The sequence below is a fragment of the Alosa sapidissima genome, chromosome 24 (assembly GCF_018492685.1).
Source record: "Alosa sapidissima isolate fAloSap1 chromosome 24, fAloSap1.pri, whole genome shotgun sequence".
In the NCBI taxonomy this organism is placed as follows: domain Eukaryota; kingdom Metazoa; phylum Chordata; class Actinopteri; order Clupeiformes; family Clupeidae; genus Alosa; species Alosa sapidissima.
The window spans coordinates 12,017,504-12,036,050 of NC_055980.1; the positions used below are offsets into that span (position 1 = coordinate 12,017,504).

Consider the following 18,547-nt stretch of genomic DNA (forward strand, 5'->3'; position numbering starts at 1 on the left):
CATGCAAGACCTGTGAATCGCACATGTGTAGGCTAATGTATTTTCTGTTTCTCATTCAAGGGCCAGTGCTTGGCACAGTTGATAAACCCATTAAAATCCTTTCACTACCTCTGAATATATCATTTTTGCTGCAGTAATGTAACACACCACTAGATGGCGTCAAGAGACCATTAATGGCCAAGAATTAATGGCCAAACAAGAAATTTTATAGTAGCTTACTTTGACCAAAAATAGCTCTGGTATGACTTCCCTAATGACGTGCGATCTTGTGACGGTGATCTTTTAATCACTTGCTATTTTTTATATCTTATAAAAATAAGATGTTCAACCACTGAAATGTGATAAGCTCACTCACACCTGACAACCAGTCATCTTTGCACTCAGTGTAGACATTCTTTTAGACTGGTGTCCTTAATTGGACATTTTCGCATATGTTTTATGCATAGGCAAGACTATACTCATTGAGACAAGATTCACTACAGCAGACATGGGATGCTTGTACTTTATTTAATGTATTTCCAGAACAGATTAAGCTAAATTTCTTCTAAATACCATTTGATTGAACGTGATTGAACTCCCATTAAGTAACTACTTCATGCAGAAGAGGGAGTTTCAAATCCATCTCAGAATCCTCCATTAAGATTCAGACTGAAAGGCAGAAGAAAGACAGAATTAGTATTATAATTTGTCATTAAAATATATGCCCATTGTATAGTGTGTGTGTGTGTGTGTGTGTGTGTGTTTGGGTGTGAGAGAGCATGTGCGTGTATGGGTGTGTGTGTAAAAAAAAATTCTAATCCTAATCTTATTGAATGTAATTTAGGCCAGTTTTCCAGTACATAGATTAAGCCAAGATATACTAAAAGCCCTTTTAGTCCAGGTAGATTTAACCCATGTTCGGGAAAACAGGTCCATTGCATCAAATCTGCTTGGAATTATACTACTATATCCTAACACAGAGAGGGACTGTTTACCTTGCCCGTATCTCGGCTTTTGGCCCTCAGTTTGTTGATCTGAGACTCGGCGATGTCGGCTCTCTCCTCGGCCTCTTCCAGCTCATGCTGCAGCTTCCTGAATTTGGACAGGTGAGTGTTGGCCTGTTCCTCCTATGAGTGGGACACAGCCAACGGCTCATCAATGAAACTGTTGTTTTGATTGATTTCACCATTTGAATGCTGCTGATAACACTGTGCCTGTGCTAAAGACGTGATGGGCGTGGATATCTCGATTTAGAGAAACTCACAGCTTCCTCAGCCTGTCTTTTGTAAGATTTCACTTTTAGCTGCAGCTTATCCACCAGATCCTGCAGGCGTTGAGCGTTCTTCTTATCCTCGTCAGTCTTGGAATAGAGGGGGAATTGAATTTCAGATGGGAAGCTTCATGAAATGTCTTATGCTTTTATGTGTAAGCTAACACTTCAATGACCTGATAGGTGAGTTCCTTCACTCTCCTCTCATACTTGCGAATGCCTTTGATGGCTTCAGTCCCTCTCTTTTGTTCAGCCTCAAGCTCGTTTTCCAATTCACGGACCTACACAAGACAAAAAAAAAAAGTATAAAGTATAAATAAAGTATAACATATTAAACTGATGTCAGAATTTCAAAGAGAAAACGATCATTTATTGGGTTCCTGAATGCTATCTTGCCAGGAAAAGGCTGATTTTGTGATACCCTGGCTTCCAGTTTCTGAAGCTGTTTCTTGCCCCCTTTCAAGGCCATGTTCTCTGCCTCGTCCAGTCGCAGCTGCAGGTCTTTGACTGTAATTTCGAGGTTCTTCTTCATGCGCTCCAAGTGGCCACTGGTGTCCTGTTCCTTCTTGAGCTCCTCTGCCATCATGGCCGCCTGCATATAACATGACATGGCAAGACAAAAATAGATCAGGTAGAGAAGAGAGAATGTGTAACTGGGTCCAACTGGGTTTGTGGGTGACAGGAATGGTGTTTTGTGACAGTCTATTTCCTATGAATGCACATAGTGGTTGATCATATCTGAATCTGAACAAAAGCCCTGATGACAGTGGACTGGTTGAATTTAATCATTTCTGAAAACGAAAGATGTTCCATTCGGCATTTAACATTTTCTCTAAAATTATAATTTTCCTTGGATTTGGGATTTTTGCTGTTTTATCTGTCTGTAGGTCCCTTCAAGATGAAACAGTGCAGTAATCTGAGTGGATACCTACATCAGTGATGGCCTTTTTGGCCTTCTCCTCGGCATTTCTGGCCTCCTGGACAGCATCCTCCACCTCGCCCTGCAGGTGATTCACATCCGTCTCCAGCTTCTTCTTAGTGTTGACCAGACTGATGTTCTGGAATGGACCCAGCAAATACAGAATCAGGATGACAATGAACTCCATATAGCCCACCTGACAGAACATGAGGATATACACATACAGTACAGTATCCGGTGAGTGAGAGACATTGCTGACCTGAGCGTGCAGAAGTCCCACTCGCTCGCTGGCATCCACCAACTCCTGCTCGGCCATTTTGCGGCTTCTCTCCGTCTGCTCCAGGGCCGCTCTCAGCTCTTCGATCTCGGCCTGCATGAGGTTGTTCCTGCGCTCCACCATGGCCACTTGCTCTTTCAGGTCGTCTTGAGACCTGATAGCGTCATCAAGATAGATGGCCATATCCTAAAATGTGTACAGGAGGAAGAGGTCATCATCAAGACAGGATCTGTCTGAACACTTCTGAACACTTTATTTTTTCTTGTTAAGTGCCCTACATTGCGTCACAGGACAACAAACAACCCCAGATATCAAATGTTTGCTAAATTAGACATCTGGCCACATCTGTATCCAATTAGACATGTCAAAATAATTTTATATGATTATATGTTAAAGCCAAGTGACTTAAGATGGAGAGGCTTTAATGACCTTGATTTGACCTTGGACATTCCTCAGTTGTTTCTGACATTCCACAGCCTGCCGGTTGGCATGGCTCAGCTGAATTTCCATCTCATTGAGGTCTCCCTCCATCTTCTTCTTAATGCGCAAAGCGTCATTCCTGCTTCGAATTTCTGCATCCAAGGTGGACTGCATAGTGTCTATAACCCTTTGGTTGTTTCGCTTGATCTGTTCGATTTCCTCATCTTTCTCCGAGACCTTCCTCTCCACCTCAGATTTCACCTGGGTGAGCTCTAACTGGATGCGAAGGATCTTGGATTCTTCATGCTCCAACGATGCCTGAAAGAGACATGAGAATCAAAAATAATAACAAAAATAATAACAACAGTAAACACTAAAATTCAGAAAAATCTTTTGATCAGCAGAACATTTTCACCTCAGCTTCTTCCAAGGCAGTATGGATCTCTGATTTCTCAGTGTCCGTTTGCTTCTTGGACCTCTCCAGCTCATGAATGGCCTTCCCATTTTCTCCAAGCTGTTCAGTGAGATCCGAAATCTCCTCTGGCGAGACAAGAGACACCATTTTAATCAGTAGCTTGGCAATGCTGTATTATAAACCTTTGTTAAACAAAACGTGTCTTGAACATCTGTCGTACGCTGAAAGTTCTTGTTTTCCTTCTTGAAGGTCTCCAGATGGTCCAGGGCCTCTTCGTAGGAGTTCTTCATCTTGAAGAGTTCCGTGCTGAGGGAACGGCTCTCTTTCTGAGTCCCCTCCAGCTCGGCCTGGCTCTCCTCATACTTCTGCTTCCACTCCGCAACAATCTGAAAAGACAAATGAACATGACACCTCCCTTTAGCTTTCTCTTTACACATACAGTACAGCTGGCTTCTCAAATATCAACATCGAATGTATTTCACTGGTTCTCAACAGGGATAACTTGTGTGTAAATACTTGATGTCACTGTCTGAATTAGCTTGTTGCTTTCCCACCTTCCTGTCAGTGTTGAAAGACACTAACTTGGACTCGCTTTGGACAAAGGCGTCTGCCAAATCCATAACCATAACCATAACCATAATTGTCTGATAACCTACTTCTTCTTCAACTTTCCTTCCAAAAATGTATTCTCAGTACATCACTACATCTACCTTTAACTACATATATACAAACACTGTTGGAATTAATTTTTTCCCCCCCAAGAATGGAAGATCTCCATTAGGCTAAAAAAAAAGCATAAGAATGAAATGATGATAATAAAATATCAAACTCAGTCATTATGGAAAGCAGATCTGTGAAACGCTACCTTATCAAAATTCCTTTGCTTTTTATCAAGGACAGCTGCTTGGGCATTAGCCCTGTCTACATCTGCCATGAGGTCTTCCACTTCCCCCTGCAGTCTCTGCTTGGTCTTCTCTAATGAGGAACACTTTGCGTTCACCGCCTCGATGGATTCCTCAGCCTCCTGCAAGCGCTGAGCAAGCTTTTTCCTGACAGGGAGATAAAACAGTGTGCTGCTTCGTTACTGTGTTGTAAAGGGATCTTTGTATTAAGCCAAACACTTCTGTTTCAGATAATGTCCCGATGAGCTATGGAAACCACCATGTTTAAAATCTAGTCTTGATTTTAGAGTGAGAGTGTCTGGCTTTGGCTGGCGTGTTATACTTGGCCTCCTCTAGCTCCTCAGTGCGCTGAATGGCGTCAGTCTCGTATTTGGTTCTCCACTGTGCCACCTCTCCGTTGGCCTTGGACATGCTCCTCTTGAGCTCGGCCTTGGCCTCCTGCTCCTCCTCATACTGCTCTCGGAGCAGCTCACAGTCATGGCGGGCCGACTGAAGCCCATGGGCCAGTGCACATTTGGCCTGGGAGACAAATAGTATTGTAGTTATAGTGGAATAATATAGCTATTATCTATAGAACTATAAAACAAACTTATATGCTTTTAAAGTCATTTTATATCTTGTTTCATGCATTTTTGTTATTTGAAGCAATGCTTATAATCGGTGTGTGGTTTAGACTTCAGTCTAGATGTGTTATTGATTTAGCATCAGTGAAAAATAAACACCTTTGCTTCCTCTTCAACCTGCCTCTTCAGATCTTCAATCTGCTGAGTGAAGGTTTGCTTAACTCGAGACATCTGAGAGATCAAAGCTTCTCTCTCCTCAAGCTGACGGAAAATCTCGCCTAGAAGTCAGGAGACAATGAGATGGATCTCATTCTGTATGCAAAGTTTTATAGGTCATTATTTAATCATTTTTCTCAGTTACCATTTTCAGTTTGAAGTCTTGCCCTTTGGGCATTGATTTCATTGATTTGACGGGTGTTTTCATCATGTTTTGCTTTGTATTCGCTGAGCTGATCTTCTAAGTTGCGGCATAACTTCTCAAAGTTGGCCTTAAAGTATGATAACAAAGTTTGTCATCAGAAAAAAAGAGACATATTTTTTTTGTCAAATGTTTGATCAGGAATTTTATGACATCAGCATGTTCAAGTTCTGTGAAAGGTCCCTATTTGGCTCTGATCCGACACGCTCGATGTTTTAAGCCCCCAACGTCGTCTTCCAGGCAGCAGTGCCACCGTCGGCTTAAAGGCACCTAATCCTAACCCTAACCCTAATCTTAACCCATGCCTAACCCTAGTGCCTTCCAGGCAGCGCTGCCTTGAAGATAACATTAAGGGCATAAAACACCAAGAAACGATCCGTCACCTTTGATTTGGCCAAAGATTCCGTATTTCCAGCCAGGTCATCAATCTCCATCTTGTATTCACTTTTCTCCTTCTCGAGCTTTTGCTTGACGCGTTGAAGGTTGTCAATTTGCTCGGCGAGCTCGGCGACTGTGTCGGCGTGCTTCTTGCGCAGGCCGGCAGCAGAGGCCTCGTTCTGCAGGGTGGACTCCTCGAGGGCGCGCCGCAGTTTGTGTAACTCCACCTCACGCTTCTTGTTCACCTCGATCTGGGCAGCAGTGGCCCCACCGGCCTCCTCCAGCCTCTCACTGATCTCCTCCAGCTCCCTGGACAGGTCTGACCGCTGCTTCTCCACCTTAGCTCGGGTGGCGCGCTCGGACTCAATCTCCTCCTCGAGCTCCTCGATTCGAGCCTGTTCAAGTCATCACCATGAAAATGATGACAGTCGCCCCGCACTATAACCACCATTAGCTTTGCTATCTTTATAGAGGAAATACCTGGAGCTCTTTGATCTTCTTCTGAAGCTGGGATTCCATGTTTTGCTCATCTTCAATTTTACTCAGCAACTGACTCATTTCAAAATCTTTTCTGTTGTGAACATAGAACCACAGAGTACAGAGTACAAATGAGCATGCTAGAGCATTCAGAGTTATATCATGTGTATGGAATTGTTTTGTACTTTTTGAGTTTTTCCTCCAGCTGCTGTTTGTCGTTCTCCAGGTCCATTACGGACTCCTGAGTCATCTTCAGATCCCCTTCCAGTTTCCTTTTGGCTCTTTCAAGATCCATGCGGAATTTTTTCTCTTGCTCCAATGAAGCCTCAAGCTGTAAAGAATACACCAAATAAAACTACGGACTGCATTTCCATGGTCTTTGAAAGGGTAACAGATAGGCCCAATAAAAAATGGACTCACATCATCAACTTGTTGTTCAAGTTTGACTTTGGCTTTAGACAGAGTGTTGACTTTGTCTTCCTCTGCTTGGAGATCATCAAGCACTTGCTGGTGTGCCTCTTGGAGGGCTTTCTTCTCCTTTGTCAGTTTAGCGTTAATCTCATCCAAACCAGCCATCTCCTCAGTGAGATTTTTCACCTACAAACACCAGACCGTACATGAGTTCTGATTCAGTACAAAACAGTATTGCACTTATCTAAGATTGACTTTTCAACACTCACCTTGTTTTCAGTAGCATGCTTTTCCTTCTCTATTTTAGCAAGGGTCAGCTCCATGTCATCGATGTCTCTCTTGAGCTCAGAGCACTCGTCCTCCAGTTTTCTCTTCTTGGCGGTCAGCTCAGCGTTCACCTCCTCCTCCTCATCTACTCTCTCACTCAGCTCCTTCATCTTGGCCTCAAGTTGTATCTTACTCTTGATCAGGCCCTCACACCTCTCCTCAGCATCGGCAAGACCTTCAGACTCCTGAGGATGTAGGTTACGGCTTATTAGGTTCATTATTTTGATATCACTGTTGACATTTTTACAACAACAGCTGGTAACAAAGTCCCTCTAACAAATGCACGGAAAACCTAACAAAAGTTCAAAAGAACAGTCGTAGAGTGGTTAGATCCATCGTTATCGAGAATCGAGGCCCTGGCTTTGACAGTCAGTACACCTTTAAAATGTCTCTATACTATGCATATCTTAAAAGAGCTATGTGGAATTCTGTAGGCTGAAATCAGCCACACCGCTCTCTTCCATTGACTTGCATTGGGTTAAACATAGTGGCCACATGTGGTACAATGTGGTATTACAAGAGAGCCAGCCTGGCTTAGTGGATATCTGGACAACACAGAGTATACAGTACATTACATAAAAACAAATCTTTCCTCACATTCTGATGTTTTCACTAAAAAAGCTTCACATGGCACCTTTAAAAAAAATACAATTGTTCAAAATATGAATGTACACAAATGTAAACTATTAATGAACTTACAGTGTGAACTTGTAGCTGTAAGTCATTTTTCTCCTGGAGCAGAGTCACCAGTTTGGTTTCCAGCTCCTTCCTCTTGGCCTCGGCTTTGACCAGCTCGTCCTTGCACTTGGTGAACTCCACTTTCATGGTGGCCATTTCCTTCTCTGTCTCCGCACTCCTCAGTAGCGGCTTGATCTTAAAGTAGAGCTTCATCCACGACCAGTGTTTCACATTCATGAATAAGCGGATATTATACTGGATGGTGTAAATGGATTCTCTATAAAAAAAAAAACAGATAATTTCTTTCTTGAAATGATGCCCATACTTATCTTTGAGTGTTCCTCATTCCTTAGTTATGAATCTAAACACAGTACAGCAGAGTAATGAAGAACATATGAGGTTTAGAGGTGAGTCACAAAAATTGACTGGCTCAAGCCTTGAAGTTGAGCTTTAATGACTACAGAGACAGGAAATATCAAAGGTTGGAAATGAAATATGTCCTCTCTTTGTCCTCAGTGTATAAACCACTGACTCATTCCTCGACATCTTGAGTTCGTCTTGTCCTCTCACTTTCTCTCGGTCATCTTGGAGTACTCGGTCCTCATGATGTAGCCTCGGCACAGGGCCTGAGTGACGGTGATGAGGGCGGCCAGTCGGTCATCCCGCATCTCCTCCAGGGTCCCTAGCAGGCCGGCCTTGAAGAACACCTGCAAGTCCAAATGGACATCTAAGACCGGTCTTTCCTTGAATGTAATGGTGATGATTTTATAATTGTTATTTTGCTGCTTCTGTGGTGCGCTTTGTGACATCTGCTTTTAAAAGTACTCAATAGAGAAAAATGCTATATTGTTGTTGTTGTAGTACATATTTAGAATTAGTTTATTCCTTATACTGTATGCTGATAAGAGAAATAGGAAACAATGCTGTACCTCCTGAGTCTTGTCTTAGGCATGTACAATAAGAAGGCCATTGGTTAATTAGGACATAATAACTTGCCTTTGTGTGTCCAAATTTGTACTGAGTGTGGTCTACGTCAATCGACCCCAAGAGCTTCTCTGAGGCTTTCTTGTTGTCTATGAACTGACCTTCTGGGATCACGCTGGAGTTCAAAATTTTGTATCTGCATGTAAGAGGCATGTCGTTTAGAGAGGGTTTCAATATATCACTGCACAATGTTCAGTTAAATACTATGAATGTTACCTCTGCTTGAAATCCCCATATAGGATTCTGCTTGGAAAGCCCTTCCTGCAGATTCTGATGCCCTCTAGAACACCATTACACCTTAGCTGGTGGATAACCAGATGATTGTCCATCACACCTGAATTGAAGTAAAGAGCCATAGGTGTATTCAAATTATTATTTTAGAAAACCTGCACCTTTATTACTAGGCTACTTTACATTTCAAAGCTTGTTATTCAGTTATATAGGCCTACTATTCAATTATCAGGGTCCATTAATTTGTTTTATTCTTATGTCCTACCTGGTGTTTTAGTTTCATTAGGAATAAGACACCTCACAAAATGTGGATGAGTGCTCTTCAAGTTAGTCATCAGTTTTCCAAGATTTTCCTATGAAAGGGACACATCAATAGGCTGCATTATATGCACAACTTATTTCTCTTTCCTTTTCTCTCTCCCCATCAATATACTTACATTTAGGGTTTGTACAGTACTACTGCACTACTGCACTTACTCGGAAGAGAGCTGAGACTGTCTGGAAGGAAGAGCCCTTTTTCTTGGCGGCCTTCTTCCCCCCTGCGGCCCCACCACCTCCACCTGCAGTTTCTAGGGATGGACAATGACATTTAGAAATTTGAGTAAGGCACCCACCCAACCCCCCCCCCCCCAAACGCTATATAAAAATATAGACTATTACAAAATTATTATTTTCTCTCTCTCTCTCCCTCTCTCTGTGTATGTGTGTATGTGTGTGTGTGTGTGTGAAATGAGAATGACATTCAGAATCATAAAAAGGCATGCAGTATTCCTCTTTAGTCCACGCTATCACAGATATTAGGAAGAAGAAAACCATACTTAATATGATTGTTTAGGTTGTTAACATTATCATTGTCCCAGAAAATAGTCCCCTGGTATGTAAACTACAAGAAACCCCATCATGGAATGAAATACCCTCAGCAGAGGAATAGCTGGAGTAAAAGAAGGACAGCAGTTTCAAAGAAGACTTCTGATAAAGTTGTACAACTGTCTCATTAAGAGGGTCTTTGTTCTTGTCCAGCCAGCCAGTGATGTTGTAGTCCACAGTGCCAGCGTAGTGCACCAGGGAGAAATGGGCCTCTGCCTTGCCTTTCACTGGCTTTGGCTTTTGGAAATTGTTTGATTTGCCCAGATGCTGGTCATAGAGCTTGTTCTTGAAGGTGGTATCTGATGCCTTGGGAAACATACATTCCTCTTCAAGGATGGAGAAGATGCCCATTGGCTTTAAAACAAAGTACAATAGTATTGAAAAGGATGCCATCTTGTTTTAATGAATGTCTACTCCGAATGTAAATAAACGACTAATGTAATTACCTTTTCAATTAGCTCAATGCAGGCAGCCAAGTCCATCCCAAAGTCAATAAAATCCCACTCAATTCCTTCTTTCTTGTATTCCTCTTGTTCAAGCACAAACATGTGGTGGTTGAAAAACTGTTGCAGTTTCTCGTTGGTGAAGTTGATGCATATCTGCTCCAGACTGTTATACTGAGAAACAAAAGAAATATGTTACCCCCACACGGTGAGCACCCAGCGGGTCACAGGGGTCACAGCTACCTTCACTAAATAGCATGTTGTTGGACAAGGCCATAATCCAGCAAACACTCACATCAAAGATTTCGAACCCGGCAATGTCCAGGACGCCAATGAAGAACTGTCTGGGCTGCTTGGTATCTAGCATTTGATTTATGCGAATCACCATCCACAGAAACATTTTCTCGTAAACTGACTTGGCCAGTGCTCCGATGGAATTGTACACCTGCGAGTGATTACGGACAGTCTCGTAATTTTCCCTGTAATGTACAGTAGACTTATCTGAAGAGAAATTCTCGGCATTCTCACACGGCTTACCTGTTGGACAGTTTGACCCTTGGTCACATACTCGTTTCCGACCTTAACTCTAGGGCAGCACAGGGATTTGAGTAAATCTGCCGAGTTGAGGCCCATGAGGTAAGCCGCTTTGTCAGCAACTGTCATAGAAGCCCAAAACAAGAACATTTTTATTGGAGAATGAACAAAAAAACTAAAATAGGAAATGGGCGGTGAATGAATCAGGTCCATTTTTACCCTCAGTGCCGTCAGGTTCGGCCTGCTCCTCACGCTGCTTCTGCTTGAACTTCATGTTACCATGGTGCATCACAGCTCCTGTCAGCTTGTAGATGCTTATCTTCTCTTCACCAGTGAAGCCCAGAATGTCCACAGCACTCTGGAAGTGAATAAATTAACAAATAAAGACAATACCAATACACAATGTGACATTGTAACAATACATCTATCACAATAACATATTATTGCTATTATTATTATTATCATTATTAGTAGTAGTAGGCTAGTAGTAGTAATAGTAGGCTAGTAGTAGTAGTAGCCAAGTAGTAGCCTAATTGTAGTAACAATAGCAGTAACAGTGGTATTTACACGCATCAACAGTAGCATATACATTGACAACATTATAATGGCAGTAACATTTTCTCACATCAGTGGCCATGAGTTCATCACTGTCATTTATGCTGGCGACGGTGATCTCCCCCTGGCTGATGAATGGGAAATCATACGGGTTGGTGGTAATGAGAAGTGTTTCTGTTGGAAATGGCAAAGTCAATTTGGACAACTTGCCTTGTTTACATATTTTAGAAGCATTGATTGAGAAAGGGCTTCTGCTGAGCTGTAAAGGAACTGAAAAAAGTATTGTGTTCTACCAATGAGTTCAGGCTTTTTGTTTGACATGATCTGGTAGAAAATGTGGTAGCTTCTCTCGGCTTGAAGCTGGAATGTTACCCTGGACTTTTCCAGCAGATCTGGAAAAATTAAGCAGTTCTTAATTATTACACTTTAAGGTGCTTAGTTTTTGAAATGGGATGAAGTAAACCTTGAAGCCATGGTGAAACACTCACACGTTTCAATATCAGCGGAAGACAGTTTTCCTGAAGTTCCAAAGTGAATTCTGATAAATTTGCCCTGAGGTTGTGAGACAAAAAAATCTGGATGTGATAAAACTATGTTAAACAACTATGCAACTATGCTAAACAACTATGCTAAACAACATATAAACATTGTTAATTAAACTAAATTCTGCCACAAAATATGTAGGGAAGCATGTTTCAGAAGCATTAGTCCACTCACAAAACGGGAGGAGTTGTCATTCCTAACTGTCTTGGCATTACCAAAAGCCTCTAGTAGAGGATTGGCTGAGATGATTTGATCTTCCAGCGTTCCCTGCAGGTGAAGCATTGTGGTTAAATCACTCTGCTGATGAAAAAATGGAGATATCCATTATCAAATGGAAATGTGTCTCACCTGCATTTTGCCAGAAACTGGAGCCTCTTTCTTTTTGTCACCACCAGACACTGCAATTGTTGCAAAGTACTGGATGACACGCTTAGTGTTCACAGTCTTGCCTGCACCGGATTCTCCTCTGTGGAGTAATTACGGAACATTGCTCAAAACAAAGCTAAACAATAGCAGGTCTAAGAATTTATCATCATCATTGTAGTCTATTGTGAATCTACTTGATTACTTACGTGATCAGGATTGACTGGTTCTCCCTATCTGTTGAGAAAAACATATGCATGGACTTTATATATATATATTATATTAAAAATAACAATAATTTTAGAGGGTTAACTTCAACACACTTTACTGCGTGGGAGGAATTAAGATGATATTACTATGATCATGAACTATGATCATGAACTATGATCCATGTATTTGACTATGAAGTGTAGTCAAATACATGGAAAACTTATACTATACTTATACTTATACTATACTTATACTGAGAACATATTAAGAAAATTATTACGATATAAGAAACACATGATGTCATGCGTTTGTTGTTATTCCTCTGTCGCAAACCTGTCAGCATGAACTGATAGGCATTGTCTGAGATAGAGAAGATGTGAGGGGGAGCCTCCTGGCGCTTCTTGCCCCTGTAGGCCACCACAACGGACTGGTTGTACACTGGGAGCCACTTGTAGGGGTTCACAGTCACGCAGAACAGTCCAGAGTAGGTCTAAAACATCAAGTTGGATCACTATAGCTAATGTCTTTGCTAGTAACCATAAATACCACATTTTTATCTAAAACACAATTAAGTGTTAATTATTTTATAACAACATCTGGAGATTAACTCACATAGATCATCCAAGATGCATAACGCTCTTTAAGATTGTACAGAACGGATGCCTCATTGAGGTGGGTCATCATGGCCATGTCCTCAATTTTATCATATTTAGGTGGATTCATAGGGAAGACTTGATCCTCCTTTACTGTAACAGTCTGTAGATGTCAACAGGAAATTACTGTATATTTTTGTGGCATGGCCAACCTAATGACAATAGGTGAAGATTTTATCTTTTTGTTTGGTGTTTGTTGTTGCCAACTAACCTCGCCAGCTTCAGTGTTCACAGTGGCTTTGCCACCCTCTTTGCTCTTGAGTGTGCCTTTGACATAGAGCTCCTTAGCGTCGGTTACAAAAACGGCCGCCTTGGCATCGAATGGCTTGTTCTGTGCCTCAATCCTCTCCCGTTCCGGCTTGCGCAGGTAAGGTGCGGCCTCACCAAACACAGCCATCTCTGCGTCTGAACTCATGGCTGCTGCTGCTCTTTCTGAGGAAAAGACCACAAATTAAATTAATTATGTTTGTTTTTGTGCATTTTTAAATGTATGTGGTGCTCACTGAAGATAGTTTATCTACCTTAATCTGATCTGTTTCTTTCAATGAACTACTATCCAGTGTGATGTTCCTGTAAACGATACATCATATATATTGCTTTTAATTCTGTCCAGTAAAAATAGCCTACCTTTCATAGAAAGCAAAAATACTGAATGACATTAGAAAGAGTCGACATACCTGCAAACGTTTCAAGCAAATGGTAATAGCCTCTGCAACCCCAGCAGCTTTTATAGGCAACTATTTGGCCCACATCATGATTGACCACCTATATTTGGATAAAAGCTTCCTGAGTGTTTGTGTGTGTGTGTGTGTGTGTGTGTGTGCGTGTGCGCACATGGGGATTTGGTATGCCATATAAAAACATGGCATGAGGGGTTTGTCACAAATCCATAGAGGGCAGTGTTTGCCCCCCTGTCTTGGGACACGCCTGAAACAGATGATCTCCTGAGGGCATTTTTCACAGGCACCACTTTGATGTCACATCCAACACAAAAGGCCCAGTAAGCACGCATAAAGGATAGTAATTATCACATGAAATCTGGTCCTGATGCGAAAAGCCATCTTTGTCAAGCTGTCAGTCTATTTTTCATTCATAAAGAATGCACCTACGTGAAATGTCACATTGTACTGCTGGGTCATGTCAACCTTACCTTCTTCCATCAATTTTCCTCTCAGCTTGATCCAAGTTATTTACAACTAAGTCAATGTGCTCATTTTGGAAGCATGAACACAACACAGAAACAACAGTCTTAAACTCCAATTATGCAAACAGCTGACTTGCAGACTGGGACACTAACTCAGATATCAGTAATGTGTTCTTAATCTTATGCTCGCAGGCCAAGAACGAGGCACACCAGACCATGCGTTCAATTTGAATTCCTGAAGGATCTTCTCTGAAACCCTTGAGATTAATCCGGAGAGGGCTGGGAGTGGAAACTGCTTTGGAATTTACTCCCCTTTGATTCGAGGTGGATTTGTCGAGGACAAATTCTTCTCTTGCACGGCAGCCAAGATTGGACCAGAAGATGAGCTCATTGCTTTATACTGCCAAACTAACTCGGGATTAACAAACCTTTCTGATGTTTATGGTGATATTATTTTTTTGATGAATAGATACTGTACATTAATTATTTATATGCTGTATTGTGTTAAAAGATATCAGGACTGGTGAAACTAAATTAGTGTAAATAGCCATTTGTATTTCAGTAAACATAGTAGTGTTGGTTGGTTATTGGAAAATTAGATGTGTTTTGATAAAAGTGAAATGCCTCAGCAACTGATATTTTGTCACATCAGCGTCAACATAAGGAAACTGGACATCCTGGTCTGCTATTTACTGTTTATGTGCTCTGCATGGAAAAGTGTACTATATAAGCTATGTAGGCCTACTTTTAAACGGTCCATTACTTAAAGCACCATACTTGATGACTTTGCCAGCTTTTCTCATTTTGTTAACTGGCCAAATGGTCAAAACAAATTATCCATCCATGCTAGGACTGGGTCAAATAGACCATAAAGCTGCAGATGGTGATGTTCATTTTCAACATGTCAACAGCAGATCCTTAACAGACTTGATTTAGGATGTTAATCTAATGGCATGATGACACATGGAAACATTGTGCGCCTTCGTAGACCTTAGAAAGCCTAATCACTGAAACCAGATCAGAAGACTGGGCAGATGGGAGAAAGATGGGCGATTAAGTTGGGGTTACTTTTAATCCTGGTGTTTCTCACCTACTGATAGCAGAAGAAGGGCGTCATATGAAATATAGGAGTACATTTTTAAAAACTGAATTTTGTTTGGTCTAGTTATCTTGTCTGGACCACGATAAAATAAACAAACAATGAATCAAAGGCTGCACACTACATAATGTAAATGTGCAGACAAAAAGGATTGGCGGTCCAAGTGGTTTCTCCCTTGTAATCATGGCTTTTTCTGGAAGGTTTGTTTGACTTTGCTCTAACCAAAGGAGAAAAACAGTAAATAAACTATGCAAATCTCCTGGATTACTTCTGGGTAACCAAGACCTCCATGGTGGGATATAAATATCAAACGGTGAAAGTGAGTCATCGACCAGAAGCAACTTCACATTATCTGGAAAGGCAGTCTTGGGCAGCTGACGGTCAATTTTGAGTGTTTCCTCAGGCTTCAGATGCTCTGAAATGATGTTATATTATGCAGATAGATGATGCATGATGAGGTTAATTGTTGCATTAATCTTATAAATTGCCCATGCAACTTGTTTCTAACAATGCCAAACCCTGAATAATTATTAAATTAAAAATATATTGTCCGGAAAATAAAACCCACTTCAATCTTAAGAGACTTAAGCGTAAATAGTTCTTTAAAAAAAATGTGTAATCAGACTTCTTGAGTGGAAGTGATGATAAAACAAGGGATGTTTGATTTCTAGAGGCAATTGGGCCCTCACAAGGGCATACAGTTTCCGCTATCCCACAATGGCCTTTTGGTCATTTATGCCCATAGGACTACACTGGCTGTCCAGTAGCAACATCTAGTGTCGTTATATTGACATTACAACGACAATATCTAAAGCCCAATGTTAATTTTCTGATACCGGCGGTACACTGTCCTATGATGATGACCTGTCACACTCCCAATTCAAATAAAACTTATACCTACGTGTCTCTCAGTCTCATGAGCTAAATAGCCACATAGATATAGATTAGATTATAGGCTAAATATATAGGCTAATATGAAATTGTATGATTGCACGCCTAAGTAATGTTTCCCGTGTGGTACAGAGATGACTACTTATCCTTAAAGCGGCATTTGAAATTCTAAGACAATTATAAGGTGAAGAAATATATACAAACTGACGAAGATAACCCGTCGTTAGACAACGCGGTCTTCTGCGCAAAACTTGCGCATGAAGTCGTTTGTAGTCAAACCTAGAAAATAAACAGGAAGGTCGACGTACGCTCACATAAAGACCGGTCCAGCACAATCGGCTGTCCTTGTAGTCAACTTTCTGTGAATGCTTATGAACGGAGTTTGCATAGAAATCCTGACATGTGTCTTAACAAAGAATTAAACCTTGTGGAAAACGATTTCGGACAGTGAGTCAGCAGTTGCGCAGGTGTTTCGTTCTGGCTGTGTTTCACAACTGTTATCATGTTGTGAAGGTAGGGGCCAGTCGAACGAGTTGTACGTGGAAGCTTTTCAGGCGGACCAAAACTGGAATAGCGCTATCGTTACTAAAGCAACTACGGGCAACGAAAACTATGGAAGACTGTAAACCGCCAGTGTTTACGTTTGGAATAATAGCTGACATTCAATATGCTGACATAGACGATGGGTTAAATTTTAAACAGACACGGAAACGGTACTACAGAAATAGTCTCAGGTTATTACAAAAAGCGAACGAGGGCTGGGATGAGGAAAAAGTGAAACCTAGTTTCATTCTGCAACTTGGGGATATAATCGATGGATTTAACAAAAAGTATGACGCCTCTCAACGTGCACTGGATACAGTTGTAAGAGTATTCGACCATAGCCCGGCAGTGCATCACGTTTGGGGAAATCATGAATTTTATAATTTCACCAGAGGCGCGCTTCTGTCCTCTGTCCTTAACAGCAGCACCAACCAGCAGAGCGTCTCTGATGCTGACGAGTTTTACGCATACCATTTTAGCCCCACCCACAACTTTCGATTTGTTGTACTTGATGCTTATGATATGAGCATCATAGGCCGCGAGCAGTCAAGTGAAAAGTACGAGCAGTCACTGAAACTTCTGAAAGACCATAACACCAATGAGGACCTCAACCATCCCCCAGGTAACCAGCTGTCATGTCTTTTCTCAGTGTAGCCTAAGGCAAGTGACTCTGCCCTTCAAGTAGGCTACTTAACAGTGTGGTGTCAAAATGGCCTTTGTGTTGTGAACAGTTTTCTCAGGACTGGAGCAGAGATTTGTCAAATTCAATGGGGGATTCAGCGAAGACCAGTTGAAGTGGCTGGACGGAGTGCTGAGTAAAGCAGACGAGGCGGAGGAAAAAGTTACAGTTGCCAGTAAGTTGGCTTTAAAATTCTATTAAAGATCACATGGACAGAGATCACGCAGAAAGATAGATAGATAGATAGATAGATAGGTAGACAGATACTTTATTGATCCTCAAGGGGAAATTCAAGATGTTAGAAAGCAAGAAATTAGCAAGGTCAGTAACAGTTTCCATTTTGAATGGATTTTGTTTCCATGAATGCTTACATGAACCACCTTAGTAATTACAACAGTCATAACAGTAAATTGTATCTGATCTGGGACACACAATATTATGCCTGTGGTTGTGACCATTAATTTATTTAATAAACAACCAACAACCCATCCACTCCACAACTGAATATCCAATGTTGCTCGCAGGTCACCTGCCAGTACACCCAGACTCAACTGACCCCATATGCCTGTCCTGGAACTACAACGAGGTCCTCTCCATCCTGCAGTCCCACAAGAGTGTTGTGTGCTTCATGGCCGGACACGATCATGACGGAGGCTACCACAGGGACTGCTCTGGCATCCACCACCTGACACTAGAGGGGGTCATCGAAACCCCTCCGGAGAGCAACGCCTACGGCACTGTGCACGTGTATGAGGACCGCATGGTCCTCAAGGGGAACGGGAGGATGTTGGACCGTGTGCTCGAATATCCTGGAAATCTTTGAGGTTGCACGATGAAGCGATGTATAAGGACTCTCTGATGCAGACCTTAACATGTTTGTGCAATTACATGACTTTCTATTGAGGGTAACTTGGAACTTGGAATCTCTGCTGGTTTTGGTCCTATATCTATGAAACTTGTAAGCAATGTAGTTTCTAACTCAGGACTTACATTGTTAGTCATAGTAAAAATGGGGCATTCTGATCTGATTTTTATTCTCCATTTGGGTAAATTGTGGATGCCCTGTATGCAGAGACAGAATCTTTTCAGGTAAAAGATTACATTCACAAAGTAATTTATTTAATGAAAGTGGGTAAAGGAAATCTTTACAAATATTGTTTACAAAAAAGTATAGCCTACAAACCTTGAACACACATGAATTAGCATGTTATATATGTGTGTATATATATATATATATATATATATATATATATATATATATATATATATATATATATATATATTGACCATTAGGAAGACTGTGATTAGTATTGGATAGCACAGCATCAAGCACTTGAATGTAAACGAAGGAGAATACTCTTATGTGAATTAATA

General features: G+C 41.4%; 2 protein-coding genes across 3 annotated transcripts; one reads left to right on the forward strand and one right to left on the reverse strand.

The window, feature by feature from the left end:
* Positions 1-488: 488 nt before the first annotated feature.
* Positions 489-13,743, reverse strand: LOC121700126 (myosin heavy chain, fast skeletal muscle-like). The gene is made up of 41 exons (XM_042082884.1): positions 13,495-13,743; positions 13,339-13,387; positions 13,029-13,249; positions 12,777-12,920; positions 12,498-12,654; positions 12,164-12,191; positions 11,940-12,057; positions 11,766-11,858; positions 11,537-11,600; positions 11,342-11,440; positions 11,119-11,222; positions 10,713-10,851; positions 10,497-10,615; positions 10,255-10,404; positions 9,963-10,133; positions 9,564-9,870; positions 9,127-9,218; positions 8,915-9,002; positions 8,635-8,752; positions 8,431-8,554; positions 8,005-8,141; positions 7,456-7,711; positions 6,699-6,941; positions 6,439-6,615; positions 6,204-6,349; positions 6,022-6,112; positions 5,547-5,936; positions 5,107-5,233; positions 4,905-5,023; positions 4,505-4,701; positions 4,146-4,329; positions 3,501-3,666; positions 3,281-3,405; positions 2,875-3,183; positions 2,428-2,631; positions 2,182-2,307; positions 1,671-1,841; positions 1,426-1,530; positions 1,244-1,339; positions 975-1,106; positions 489-648 (listed from the first exon to the last, which is right to left on the reverse strand). Exons 3-41 carry the CDS (start codon positions 13,230-13,232, stop codon positions 637-639), a joined length of 5,832 nt encoding a protein of 1,943 aa, XP_041938818.1. The 5' UTR covers positions 13,233-13,249; positions 13,339-13,387; positions 13,495-13,743; the 3' UTR covers positions 489-636.
* Positions 13,744-16,232: 2,489 nt separating this feature from the next.
* Positions 16,233-18,547, forward strand: adprm (ADP-ribose/CDP-alcohol diphosphatase, manganese-dependent). Of its 2 annotated transcripts, XM_042082766.1 has the most exons (4): positions 16,233-17,116; positions 17,226-17,348; positions 17,698-17,988; positions 18,022-18,547. In XM_042082766.1, the coding sequence occupies exons 1-4, from the start codon at positions 16,564-16,566 to the stop codon at positions 18,030-18,032; spliced, it is 978 nt and encodes a 325-aa protein (XP_041938700.1). In that variant the 5' UTR covers positions 16,233-16,563; the 3' UTR covers positions 18,033-18,547. The 2 variants fall into 2 exon arrangements, with proteins under 2 accessions (XP_041938700.1, XP_041938701.1); XM_042082767.1 differs by having other exon boundaries at positions 17,698-18,547.